The sequence below is a fragment of the Apostichopus japonicus genome, chromosome 11 (assembly GCF_037975245.1).
Source record: "Apostichopus japonicus isolate 1M-3 chromosome 11, ASM3797524v1, whole genome shotgun sequence".
In the NCBI taxonomy this organism is placed as follows: Eukaryota; Metazoa; Echinodermata; class Holothuroidea; order Aspidochirotida; family Stichopodidae; genus Apostichopus; species Apostichopus japonicus.
In genome coordinates this window covers 913,370-928,400 of record NC_092571.1, presented here as the reverse complement: position 1 = coordinate 928,400, position 15,031 = coordinate 913,370, and the positions used below count along the sequence as shown (strand labels likewise).

Genomic DNA, 15,031 nt, shown 5'->3' with positions numbered 1-15,031 from the left:
ACAGTGTTAGGTAGTATAATTAGGACCTAGCATTTAAACGAACAGGTTAGGCTGGTGAGATTATTGTAACCTACATTTGACATAGTCCTAAATGATACTGTTTGATAATGTTTAGAAGCAGTTTGTCATGAAAGCGATGTGAATGACAGTTGCAAAGGCGGTCCGTGGTTAGCTTTAAATATGCCAAGGTGTAATACAATATCGATAAGGGCTAGGTCTAGCATGTTGCTAGTTTGTCTATTCTATAGATATGTTCAAGGGTTAAGCTTTGGCTAGGATACTTGTTGGGCTTGTCCGTGTCATAGGATATCGAAAGCCAAGTACTGCATCTGTCTCTTCCAACGATCTAGCCAAGTACTGCATAGACACTGTCTCAACAACGGTCTAACTTATCAGGTCAAATTTCTGATGCAAGAAGCATCTGCATTGATCTGTTGAATACCATACAAACTGATTTTTGTTGATTTAATTGCGTTCTATTGACATCATATGTCGAGAATCAAACCATACTGTCACAAATATGTATATATATGTATATATATGTGATCTTCCCGCAAGCAGGAACTCGCGAAAGAAGCCATGGAGGCTTGTAGACTCGCAAGCTGACCGAAGCCAATCTCTCGGCAAATAAAGTACACAAAATTTACTTCTAACATATTTGAATCATTACAGCCTTAACATTTTAATAGGATGGATACCTCAATTGTTCAACAAATGTGACCTTAAAATTGTTAATACTTATGAAAGATGGAAATGGTTTGGTAAAAATAAATTCTAACTTGGAACTCCTTTGAACAGAAGGAGACTACTTTGATATTTTTATCACAAGTCTGTGTGTGCCTGCACAGGTACTTCTACTGTCAACACCCTTTGGTGATTTGGGTTGTTAAAGGGTGTGAAGACTCGCGCAAAAAGAAACGTCTAATGCCGGTAATTTGACCTAGTTTCGAATGAGGTGTAACAGAAGTGTTAAACACTACCATCGATCCCAGAAAGTACACACACAGCTTGCTACCATCAGTAATTAGACACTAGTGTACAGTCAGTACATACAGCTGCAGTCAATACCCACAGCACAGTATACAAACGATACAGCGATGAACATTTCAGGTCCAGCTAAAGATAACAATTAAGGTATCACGTTTCATTACTGTCTGCATTTTGTAGGGACACGAACAAAACGTCACTTGCAAGCAGCAGAAAGTTAACTTTTTCAGATGGCCGCACACGGTTTGGGGCGAGTTTTCAATGCCTTTAAAGGATCAAGTCTAGGCCTACCTGAAAAATAAAGGTTAAATGTGGACTCGCCAAACTTTCAGTTTAACCCAAACTGATGACAACTCAGAAGGCTCGCACTACATAATAATTAATCTATTACTCCCTTCACATAAAACATCCTATGGATATGACACTACTAATAACTTTGGAAGAGCCCTGAAATTCAAATGTAATATCAACAGTTATTTCAGAAGAATAAGATACAACCAGTTAAACTGATATAAAACAAACATGTTTGACCTGTTGAAATTTTAGTTGTGACATCCAGTTGTTATTGTTTAAATTGGATATTCAGCATGGTTTGTGGTTATTGATAGGCTGTTTATATATGAACTCACATTTGCATTATAGCCAAGACCTAAAGTGACCCACCCCTCTTGTATCTAAACCAGACGGGAAGCAGGATCATAGCATAACATACTTGTAGCCATGCTCAAAATTACAAGATGTCAAAGAGAATTATGGGTTATATTGTAGCTTTGGGAGGGGTTGCCACATCCCCTCTGCCAATCCAATTCATTAAAGCAATATTCTCCTAAATACATTATATTCCTCTTGTCCAATTATACTTTCAAATTTTAACAATTTCAACATTTTATGGCCAGGACAAGTCCATTCCTAACATTACCTTCTTTGTTTATAAAATCTCTCATAACACATCACCAGTTTACTTTAATCAAGGATATGGCTTCTCTATGCAGGATCTTATTCAACGGATTCACTACAATCTTATAATAAGTCAACTGTCAATATATCACAGATATATCTTTCATCTCTAATTTGTGAAAGGATTGATTTAAATGTGAAACGATTGATTTAAATATTTAGAATATTTGTGCAGCAACAGTGAGCCACACCCTGTTACAGGTTCATAGACACACAACTTGATTAAGCCACTGCCTATTAAATTTTAATCATGTAGATACACATGGCCAGAAGGTAATCACGGCCACACTGTGCTGAACAATATTAATATTAAAGCGCAATTACACATAGGTGGAGCATATGTACTTAAAGCCACTCCCTTCATGTGAAGATAATTAGTCACTAAATCTATTTCCAAGTGTTATTTAACATGTAACTAGTTACAATAGACCTCATAAAACATTACAATGTTAAAACCCTGTATTGTAACCGTGCAAACATATACGTAAAGTTGTGGAGTTCAGTGAAAGTTGTCAATTATAAATACATATATATAATTGAAATTGTAGTGGGTTGGAAAATCCAAAACAGTGAAAAAACTTCGAACCCAAGCCTCCCGCTTTATATGCGAACACCATAACCAACTAGGTAATGGACGCTGATTGTATGTCCAGAGATTCAAAACCGGTAAGGAAGGTAGTAATTCCACTGTAGACATTTGCCACCTGTATCGAACAATGACAAAATGATAAAGACAAAGGCATCTAATAAATAAACTGTGGCTAGAAGTCTTTTTTTTTCTTTTCTGGTTTCACGTAAACTCATCTACCATATCAGCGTGGTTCCCTGGATGAGTTTCTGTGAGGAGGCCTACCGGTGGCCAGCTTTCATCTTCTACTATTTCACGTTCAACCAACTTGTACTTGTTTTTCGGTTGGCGTTTACATCGGAATCGACGAAGACAAGATTTCAGCACATTGCTATCAACAATGAAGGCCTGAAATGAAGTAGTAAATGGACTGAACAGAATTAATTGCAAATCTAAAATAAATATGAAACATATAAGAGATTCTTTATCTATCAATCTCCACCCTTACCCCTAACTAACCTTCCCCCTAAACGGTAAATTCTAGCATGGATTTTGATGGCATTTACGAAAGAGGACTCACTCCAAACCTATGATAAGAATCATTGAAATTAGTGACATGTTAACATTTGTACCATTTAAAACAAATCCTACCACTGGATGTCCTCAACCCCACCCCCCCCCACCCCTTCAGTACAACTTAAATTGGACAAGGAGTACAGGAGTGGACACTTAGCTACCCTCATCTGGCTTCTATCCATCTCATTTTAAATCTGTTGTCTCTTGCATTACAGGTCTGTATTTGTCTTATCTTTGCCCTTCTTTTAAGTTTCCATATATATTACTAACAGATTTTAATTGGTTTCTATGGAAACTTTTCATTTCTTATTAGTGTTTGTTTTATGTCTGCACACATATCATGACCAGAACACTGACAGCGCGAAATAACAAAGCAATTGTTGAAAGAGCCAACCAATTAGAAGCTAGAACAGGACTTCAAAGAATGACCACAAGCAGGGAGAAAGTGTGCAGGGTGGGGGAGGGGGGGTGGGTGGGGGGTAAGTGACTGTCCACAGTCACTGTACCTTACATAATGCATGAATCTGTGACAAATCAAGCAGAGGAGATTTCAAGATATTTTACTGTTTATAAATGTGCATGAGCAATTATTGAACAAAAAACCTAATGTCTAGGCAATTGAAAACTTTTTCAGAAGGAAAAATATTTTATACTTATTTTACATTAAGCTTCCAATGTATTACTTTTATTTGCTATCTTTTAGAAGAAATAATTATTATATGACGATGAAACCTACCTCTATCATATAAGCAAACACAGCATAGACAGTGATCAGAGCCAGGATACAGAGAGGATATTGTATATTACTGTTGACAGTGAGATCAATCTGGAGAACATCCCTGAAGAAAGCCCATCTAGCAGGAACTAACAGTAGTATACATGTACATATACACAACAGCAATATATCCAACACAAACAGATCTGAAAGACAATAAAAAAAAAAAAAAACAATTAGCTGACATTACAACCCTTGATCCAACTGGCCATCTACTCCTCCCCCCCCCCTCCTCCTCCCCCACCGAATCCTGTAGCACACAGGTATATAAATGGAGACCTGCGAGGTAACTTGTAAAGCTAGTTGCGTGGCTTTGGCAAACAAATTAATAAGCATACTCATCCAATCAAATGTGGGATAGAGATACTTTTTGCTGGATAAATTTTGGATATGAAGTTGAATATGGAGCTTTGTTCTATGCTCTGAGAATATGACTTACAATTTCTCCAGATTGGGAGGCGATATGGAGGTCCCTTAGAGAATGCTCCAGCAAGCAGTATATATTGAAAGGATGACATGATGAAGACAACAGTGTTCTCTGGACAGAAGATGTTGTCATCTGCATCAGACCCCTCAGAACATGGTTTGGGCTGGTGAGGCTCATAAGGAAACCTAAAAGTAACAACCAAGGAAGCAATTAACATGTGACAATCTAACCATGCCAGAATCATATGATGACTGTACTAGTATGTAGCAGTTGCAGGGTTGAACATTTAGACAAATTACAGATTAATAAAGGCAAAATAAGAAGAGGTAACATACTTTTAGGGTGGTATGTTACAGCGAGGTAACATACTTTGAGGGTGGAATGTTACAGCTAGGTAACATACTTTGAGGGAAGAATGTTACAGCTAGGTAACATACTTTGAGGGAGGAATGTTACAGCTAGGTAACATACTTTGAGGGAAGAATGTTACAGCTAGGTAACATACTTTGAGGGAGGAATGTTACAGCGTGGTAACATACTTTGAGGGTGGAATGTTTCAGCGAGGTAACATACCTTGAGGGTGGAATGTTTCAGCGAGGTAATATACTTTGATGGAGGAATGTTACAGCGAGGTAACATACTTTGAGGGTGGAATGTTTCAGCTAGGTAACATACTTTGAGGGAGGAATGTTACAGTGAGGTAACATACTTTGAGGGCGGAATGTTACAGCTAGGTAACATACTTTGAGGGTGGAATGTTACAGCGAGGTAACACTTTGAGGGTGGAATGTTACAGCGAGGTAACATACTTTGAGGGTGAAATGTTACAGCGAGGTAATATACTTTGAGGGTGAAATGTTACAGCGAGGTAATATACCTTGAGGGTGGTAGTATAATGCTTGTTGAAGTTGGTGCATGAGTGGCCATTCTTCATCTTTCCAGGAAATTTGGGGCCAATAATATTGATGACATTTAATGATTGAATATGAAGGAAGGCATTTACAGGGTCTAAGTTCAGGTTTTGCTTACCAGGGTTGATAATGTAGAGACAAGTAGGCCAAAACCTGAAAGACCATAACCAGGAACACTTGAATAAGAATGGACAGGAGAATAGGAAAGGAGAAGAGACTACCAGGTGGGCGCTGCTTGGCCATATAGGGATATGCTCCATTATGGCCCACTGCAAAAGACAGAAACATCAAACAGGTTAACAATCATAGTGTTCATAAATCAAATCATAAATGATAGTGCTCCTAAATTAATCATCAATGACAGTGTTCCTAAATCAACTTATCAATTATAGTGCTACTAAATCAAATCATCATTGAAAGTGGTCCTACATCAAATCATCAATTATAGTGGTCCTACATCAAATCATCAATGACAGTGTTACTAAATCAAATCTTCAATTATAGTGTTACTAAATCAACTCATCAATTATAGTGTTACTAAATCAAATCATCAATGCCAGTGTTACTAAATCAACTCATCAATTATAGTGTTACTAAATCAAATCATCAATTATAGTGTTACTAAATCAACTCATCAATTATAGTGTTATTAAATCAAATCATCCTTCAAAGTGGTCCTACATCAAATCATCAATGACAGTGGTCCTAAAGAAAATCAATGATAGTGTTCATAATTCAATCATCAATGACTGTGTTCCTAAATCAAATCATCAGTAATAGTGTTCTATATGAAATCATCAATGACAGTGTTCCTAAATCAAATCATCAGTGATACCTGTAGTGTTCATAATTCAAATCATCAATGATAGTGTCCTACATCATATTATCAATGACAGTGTTCCTAAGTCAAATCATCAGTGATAGTATTCATTCATAATTCAAATCATCAATGATAGTGTTCCTACATCAAATTATCAATGATAGTGTTCCTAAATCAAATCATCAGTGATAGTGTTCCTAAGTCAAATCATCAATGATAGTGTTCTATATGAAATCATCAATGACAGTGTTTCTGAAACAAACCAAATCATCATTGATAATGTTTTATAATAAATCAACAAGAATAGTCACAAATATTGATTCTATATAAACTAAATCTTTTAAGGCTAGGGAAACTAGTATCAAGTTCAGCCTACTATCTGTGAATGTGCACAACAATGTGTATGTGAGTGTCATTAGGGCAGCTGAGAAATAAATGTTCAGATATCCTTAGTGCATGAAGTAAGGTAACAATTGTAAGACATCTTGTTTGCTAAAATAACATTTTATCATCAGACAGAATGTATCACAATGACATACACTGTACAAATATCATGCAAGGTTCTGGTTCTGTTTTATATTTATTTGCTATGGACTCCTTGTCTCCTAGGAAGCTAATCAATTTATATAAACATTAACCAGCATATTCAAGTAATCAGGTGACATTATCTTTGTTACATACCACAAGTAAACAATGCTGTTTGTTACTCACTCACACTATGAACTATATACCTTATACGACATGGCCTTCAGTGCTACAGGAAAGGACAATCATAGTTTGATTTAACTTAATCATCATAAATGAAACATTGGTAATATACTCTGTTACTAACTTCTTGAATTAATTCTGTTATAACTAATGTATGTTTACTGAATCATATCCCCACATACTAATACTCTGTCACTAACATCATCCAATTGGTAATTATTATTATTACACCGGTGCTTAAATAGCGCAAAATCCCAGGGTTCAATGCGCTTAACAAAACATAATACTCTGTTACTAACTTCTTGAATTAATTATGTTAAAACTAATGTATGTTTACTGAATCATATCCCCACATACTAATAATCTGTCACTAACATCATTCATTGGTAATATTCTGTTACTAACTTCTTGAATTAATTCTGTTATAACTAATGAATATTTCATGAATCATATCACCACATACTAATACTCTGTCACCAACATCATTCATTGGTAATATTCTGTTACTAACTTCTTGAATTAATTCTGTTATAACTAATGTATGTTTACTGAATCATATCACCACATACTAATACTCTGTCACTAACATCATTTATTGGTAATATTCTGTTACTAACTTCTTGAATTAATTCTGTTATAACTAATGAATATTTCCTGAATCATATCACCACAGACTAATACTCTGTCACTAACATCATTCATTGGTAATACTCTGTTACTAACTTCTTGAATTAATTCTGTTATAACTAATGTATGTTTACTGAATCATATCACCACATACTAATACTCTGTCACCAACATCGTTCTGGACACTAAAACGAGACAACTCCACACCGTGTTCCACAATGTGTAGTCTGTTCTGCAAACTACACCTCATTTAATGCACACACACACACAAACACACACGCATACATACATAATTACAAAAACAGGTTACTATATATAAACATACACAACTTAGCACACAAATTAGGCTTCCACTTAATAGCTATATCATGACAATGATAGGAAGAGTTTCTAAATGAAGACGGACAGCAGCTTCTAATACAGATTACTAACATACAACACAGAAACACTAGAAATAGAATAAAAGACACTAGAAATAGAACAAAGATAGAACAAGAATGGTCTCGATTACATAAAATATGGTGATAACAATGGGAGTGCAACAATCAATTCAATGTAACCATGGCAACAGAAAAGCACAATTTATGGTATGAAATTACTAAGTGATACATTTTTAGTGTTCAATAAATAACTAATAGAGTAAAAGTCATGTGACTACCATGAAAGCATTCAAAATTATTTGATGAGCATCAATTCAGGCTTGTTGATAAGAGAAGACCTCAAGCAAGTCTTAATAAATAGAAAGCAATGGATGATCAATATGTGAAAGGAAAAGCACTCACTCAGAATAGCAACAGTGGTTGTGATGACAAGATCAACGTAAAGAAACTGTAAATCACCCAGGTTGGAATTGATCTGAAAGGAATATCAAAAAACAAAAACAGTCATTCTGAGCTGGTGAAAAGATGCACACAATCCAGTAAATGTCTCAAAGAAATGAGTGATTTATTAAAATATATGAAAATCAGATATGAAAGTAACTGACATTCGTGTGGAGAGGAAATTTGATACAAAGATCTGATACTTGATGAGTTGAAGCTTCTTTGTTTGTTACAGAAAAGTACACAAACATACCTAGTAAAATATGACTACAGGCAGACAAGAACACTGACCATGGTCCAGTGTTACTTACAAACTGTTATGTTACTGTTATGTTACCATCATAACATTAACTTACCAAGTACACAAGACCACAGACATAACACTATAAAGGACCTCACCTATGTCACCAACAGACTATATAACTATGGTGTTGTGTTACTGTTATGTTACTGGTAGTACATTAACTTACCAAGTACAATATGACTACAGACAGATACTGTAGAACATTGTAAAGGCATTCACTTATATTACTGTTTGTGTTTTTCCACACTGATTGTTATAATTTGTAATACTATTGTGTTACTGTTGTGTTCCTCCATGTGTAGCTGTACAAACTGTATGACACTGTGCTGTTGCTCTTATTACTGTTGTGTTTCTGAGTGTGTTACTGTTACTAGTTAGTATTACACAAACTTACCCAGTACAAGATGACTACAGATACAAACTGTATAACGCTGTACAGTGCCATGAACTTGAAGACACCAAATGACGTCACCAGAGCCGCCCGGCCCTCTTTGATAACAATGGGTACACAGGAGATGTCAGGAATCTTGGAGGTGAAGGGTGATGCAACGGATGCTTCTGCCTCTGAGAGAGAGATGCCTGCATGAGCTGTCTTCAGAGCCCCACAATCATTAGCTCCATCTCCACACATCCCAACACAGTAACTGTAAATGAAAAAAACAAATCATTCTGATTGCTTGCAATTTATCAAACTTATTTGAATAAGACTGAGGCTAAACCTTGAGTTCTTACCTTAAATCTTGATAAGCTTCTATCAGCTGAGCCTTATCATCTGGAGCCATACGAGCAAAGACTGCGCCTCTTTGAACAATCTAAATTAAGTAAAGTAAAATAGTAAAAATAATAAAATAACAGTAAGAAATAATTGGGTCTGGTGGAAGGCCACTAGGGTTGAATAACTGCAGCAAAAATTCAAATCAAGCTTTGTTGAATGGTGGTTGAGGTCAAGTCAATGTTATTTTCCCTTTCATGCAACCTCTAATTTCAACCCTTTTCACTACCTCTTACACTACATTAGAGTTTACCTCATACACTCTACACTATTTTGGATGTAATTGTCGATCCCTTCATCCTCCATACCCCCCCCCCCCCAATATAATATCAATTTATTAATCTTTTGACTGAAATCAATTCCCCAAACAGAATCAAAATTGTTAACTCACCTTTGGAAGGAGGTCTGGGAAATGCCTACAAATAACTTGGAAAGATTTGCCACTGACAGCAAAACAAAACTTCTCACTTTTAGGAATATCGCCATTGATGGAAACCTGGTAATGATTCTGAAAACATAAGAAAATATAAAAAATATTTGATTTTGGGTTGTCTAATATTTGCCTGGTTAAACACAACTTTGTTAAATGAATGATTCTTCATACTTTACCTTTTAATAATTTGAAATTGCTTTACTTTTCATAGTTTTCTTACCAACTCACCATGACATTTTACTTCATATCTGTTCATACTGAGGTTATTCCCTGGTGTTATACATTACATTATTCACTCCATACTTCATGCTGTTTATACTTACTGTAACACCATGACATTTTACTTCACATCTGCTCATACTGAGGTTATTCCCTGGTGTTATACATTACATGTTTCATTCCATACTTCATGCTGTTTATACTTACTGTGACACTATGACATTTTACTTCATATCTGCTAGTGTTGCGCCGATATTACCAATATCGGTTTTGGCCGATATCCGATATTATCATCCCAATATCGGTCCGATACCGATACCGATATTTTTTAACAGACAAAATAAAGGCAAAATCGTACTTTTAGTCATGCATACATTCACAAATAAATCTTCAAGTAAACAACAAAATATGGTGTTTTGTTTTCCTTTTGTCCTAAGTTGAAAAGAATGACTTTTTTCCTGATTTTGAAAAAGAGAATTATAATTGAAATCCAACCAGAATCTTTTTCACTGCAGCGCTGCATGCGATAATAAAATGGACGCAGTAAATGTGAGCCTTAACATCGTAAAGACTTACAAGTAGCTATAGTGTTAACGTATGCTTGCAAAATTGCATCTTAATTAGGTTACGAAATGTCGATCACAATGTAAAAATCATAATTTATTGAGTTTATACTCATTGTACAACTTATTCACTTGACCGTATAGAGAAGAAAAAAACTGAAAATCAGTAGAGAAATGACCAATTGTGTACGGAAAGTAAGGTGGTACACCTTTCAAATATTACGAAAGATCGAACAAAACACTTTCGAAAAATTCACGCAAAACTGGCATATCGTACTAAATGCAACTAATGTCATGTAAACAAGGCTCTAGTGCATCCATTTATGAATATACCGTAAGACCACATCTGTTTTTAAGCGGGGGAAAAAAGAAAGTATTTTCTAGAATTTCCAAAAATACGGAAAAAATAATATCCTACCAGAGTTAATTGTATAGCAAATAGCCTAACCACCTCGGCGGTTACGGATCTCACGTAACTGAAAAGTTCCCTGGCAACTTGCCAAAAAATGTTAACAAACAGGTGTTACACAGGGGATGAGCTTACAGTGTGTTTGGGAAGGTACCTGGGAAAATTCGCAGCACATGTACGGCGGTAGTTGGGTATAGGGTTAAACACCGCAGTTGTAAAAATGTACGCATTGTGCACGCTATTCATTGTTAGGCAGTCTAGAGACAGGGCTTTGCTGAACGTTGTTTGTTTCATAATATCGGAAGTTTTGTAAGTTGCACTTTTTAAAGATTGAAAGACAGATTAAATCTCTTTTCATTTTATAACATAATATAGCTACTCTAACTTGTCATTTTAAAATTTTCATCTGTTTCGTGACAATTTAAATAAGAAAATTATTTTGCATACTCAACTGCGATTTTTTTTTTTATCGCCAGACACGCAAAAAAAAGCCAATTTTTCGGGGCTTTATCCCCCAGGATCCCCACAAGGGGTTCTACCCCATGACCCCACCAAGGCCCTAAGGCGGGCCCCTGGACACTACGCCTTTATGCTCGCGTGCTCGGCGTGTTCGCTGGGCGAACACCGGCGGGAAATCGGCAGTGTGTTCGCGGAAAATTAAAAGTGCAGTTATGCATCATGTTCAAGGTTTTCACGGAGGCCTTTGAGAAAATGAATGGTTAGTACAGTACAGTGTATACATGCTGCACTAATGCTATGTGTAGGCCAAGGTTCACGAAGGTCATTGGTTATATTCGCGCGCCGTAGACGTGTTTTAGAGGTTACGGAGGGTCAGGTTTCCATGGATATTAATCGAAAATGAATAAGAGTTTAACTGACGCTAAAGAAATGGATCGTCTTGGGCAGATTAACAAATCATTGCAAGTATAAATAAGTAGCTCTGCTGTGAAAAAAAAAGTTCAATATCGGCTTGCTGTTATCGGCAATTAGGCAAAATTTTACCGATACCGATATGCTGCCGATATTGCAAATATCGGCCGATACCGATATTGAAAACGATTATCGGCGCAACACTAATATCTGCTCAAACTGAGGTTATTCCCTGGTGTTATACATTACATGTTTCATTCCATACTTCATGCTGTTTATACTTACGGTGACACCATGACATTTTACTTCACATCTGCTCATACTGAGGTTATTCCCTGGTGTTATACATTACATTATTCATTCCATACTTCATGCTGTTTATACTTACTGTGACACCATGACATTTTACTTCATATCTGCTCATACTGAAGTTACTCCCTGGTGTTATACATTACATTATTCATTCTAAGTCTAAAGCATAGTGCTATACCTATGCTGTTCATACTGTCCTGTCCATTAATGATACACTTCATACTACCAATGGTCATACTATCTTCCATACCATTAATTCATACTTCTCAAACTTACAGGAACTTGGTAATTATGTGACTGGATATTTCTATCAGGTAGACTATCGGTTTCATTGCTGATCCACTGAATGGTGGCTGGTGAATCTTCAGAGGGTTTCAGAGCATTTACCGTGATGACTCTTGATGATGTAGGAATCATTCTACACTCCTGAGCTACACTCACAGCTGTCAGCATGTTGTCACCTAAGAACAAACACAATCAAACATCAAGTTAACTTACACTTGTATTCAGTTATCAGAGAGGAGATGTCGTCACACATTTCAATATTTTCATAGAAGATGATGATGATGATGGTGGTATGTGATATACGTTTACATGATAACATTTATACCAGTTTGCTCGGACTGTGATCCCAGTGATCTCTAGTCTAAACTGGAATACAGGAACAGGTCTGGGCTGGAATAAAAGGAACAGGTCTGGGATGGAATAAAGGAACAGGTCTGGGCTGGAATAAATGAACAGGTCTGGACTGGACTAAAGTAAATTGACTAGGTTGGAATAAAGGAACAGGTCTGGACTGGAATAAAGGAACAGGTCTGGACTGGAATAAAGGAACAGGTCTGGACTGGACTAAAGTAAATTGACTAGGTTGGAATAAAGTAACAGGTCTGGACTGGAATAAAGCAACAGGTCTGGACTGGAATAAAGTAACAGGTCTGGACTAAAGTAATACAACTAGGCTGGAATAAAGTAACAGTTCTGGACTGGAATAAAGTAACAGGTCTGGACTGAACTAAAGTAACAGGTCTGGACTGGACTAAAGTAACAGGTCTGGACTGGAATAAAGTAACAGGTCTGGACTGGACTAAAGTAACAGGTCAGGACTGGAATAAAGTAACAGGTCTGGACTGGACTAAAGTAACAGGTCAGGACTGGAATAAAGTAACAGGTCTGGACTGAACTAAAGTAACAGGTCTGGACTAAAGGAACAGGTCTGGACTGGAATAAAGTAACAGGTCAGGACTGGACTAAAGGAACAGGTCTGGACTGGAATAAAGTAACAGGCCTGGACTGGACTAAAGTAACAGGTCAGGACAAATAAAGTAACAGGTCTGGACTGGACTAAAGTAACAGGTCAGGACTGGAATAAAGTAAAAGGTCTGGACTGGACTAAAGTAACAGGTCAGGACTGGAATAAAGTTACAGGTCAGGACTGGACTAAAGTAACAGGTCAGGACTGGAATAAAGTAACAGGTCAGGACTGGAAAGAAGTAAAATGACTAGGCTGGAATAAAGTAACAGGTCTTGACTGGAATAAAGGAATAAGTCTGGACTGAAATAAAGGAATAAGTTGAGAAAGGAATAAGGATCAAGTCAGGACTATTAAAAGACTAAGGTTTTTACTAACTTTCAAATGCTCTTTCTACTAACCTGTTACCATTACTGTGCGTATATTGGCGTTGTGGAGCTCAGCTATGACAGGAGTGGTGGCGCTCTTCAAAGCATTTTGCAGCACTAGTAGACCTAAGAATGTTAGATTAGCTTCAAGGTCCCCCCTGAGAGCAGAAAAACAATATAGGAGTTGAATATCTCACAAAGTTTTGGTTTGGAATGCAGCTATACTAAAATATCTAGCTGGTACCTTACCACTATGAAGAGGCACTGGGACATTTGCCTAACCATACTGTCCCCATATATAAAGCAATAATGTACCTTGTTGCTATGAAGATGCACTGCAACATTTGCCTAACCATACTGTCCCCATATATAAAGCAATAATGTACCTTGTTGCTATGAAGATGCACTGCAACATTTGCCTAACCATACTGTCCCCATATATAAAGCAATAATGTACCTTGTTGCTATGAAGATGCACTGTAACATTTGCCTAACCATACTGTCCCCATATATAAAGCAATAATGTACCTTGTTGCTATGAAGATGCACTGTAACATTTGCCTAACCATACTGTCCCCATATATAAAGCAATAATGTACCTTGTTGCTATGAAGATGCACTGTAACATTTGCCTAACCATACTGTCCCCATATATAAAGCAATAATGTACCTTGTTGCTATGAAGATGCACTGTAACATTTGCCTAACCATACTGTCCCCATATATCAAGCAATAATGTACCTTGTTGCTATGAAGATGCACTGTAACATTTGCCTAACCATACTGTCCCCATATATCAAGCAATAATGTACCTTGTTGCTATGAAGATGCACTGGAACATTTGCCTAACCCTTCTGCCCTTATATATAAAGTATATAATGTACCTTGTCACTATGCAGAGACACCACGAAAATCGACTAACCCTACTGCCCCCATATGTAATTCAATGATGTACCATTTGCTATGAAGATGCACTGGAACATTTGCCTAACCATACTGTCCCCATATAAATAGCAATATTGTACCTTGTTGTTATGAAGATGCACTGGGTCATTTACATAACCCTATTGCCCTATATTAAGTATATAATGTACCTTTGTAACTTGTTTATATAAACAGTAATGTACCTTGGTATTTTGTGAACATGGTGCCATGATACTTTGGGGTCTAGCTGTCTCCAGGCTAAGGCCAACACCCTGAATCCTTGCTCAGTGTAACTTTGAAGAACATGTTGAAAGTCTAAAGGAACTGTAAGAAGAAGTAAAAATAGCTCTTAATACTGTAAGAATAAACTTCAATTGAGAGTAGAGGACCATGTAAGCCCTGCAATACTGTGAGAATAAACTTCTATCGCG

General features: G+C 36.7%; 1 protein-coding gene across 3 annotated transcripts in view; it reads right to left on the bottom strand.

Annotated features, from left to right (window-relative positions):
• Positions 1-628: 628 nt before the first annotated feature.
• Positions 629-15,031, bottom strand: part of LOC139976302 (polyamine-transporting ATPase 13A3-like) — a 54,581-nt gene continuing 40,178 nt past the window's right edge. For all 3 annotated transcript variants that reach the window (XM_071984960.1, XM_071984961.1, XM_071984962.1), the window contains 11 exons: positions 14,804-14,924; positions 13,710-13,834; positions 12,336-12,520; positions 9,645-9,761; positions 9,214-9,293; positions 8,876-9,125; positions 8,139-8,211; positions 5,320-5,470; positions 4,303-4,475; positions 3,825-4,009; positions 629-2,920 (listed from right to left, as the gene is read on the bottom strand). In XM_071984960.1, the coding sequence (XP_071841061.1) occupies positions 2,735-2,920; positions 3,825-4,009; positions 4,303-4,475; positions 5,320-5,470; positions 8,139-8,211; positions 8,876-9,125; positions 9,214-9,293; positions 9,645-9,761; positions 12,336-12,520; positions 13,710-13,834; positions 14,804-14,924 (1,646 nt within the window). In that variant the 3' untranslated portion in view covers positions 629-2,734. The remainder of the gene's footprint in view (positions 2,921-3,824; positions 4,010-4,302; positions 4,476-5,319; positions 5,471-8,138; positions 8,212-8,875; positions 9,126-9,213; positions 9,294-9,644; positions 9,762-12,335; positions 12,521-13,709; positions 13,835-14,803; positions 14,925-15,031) is intronic.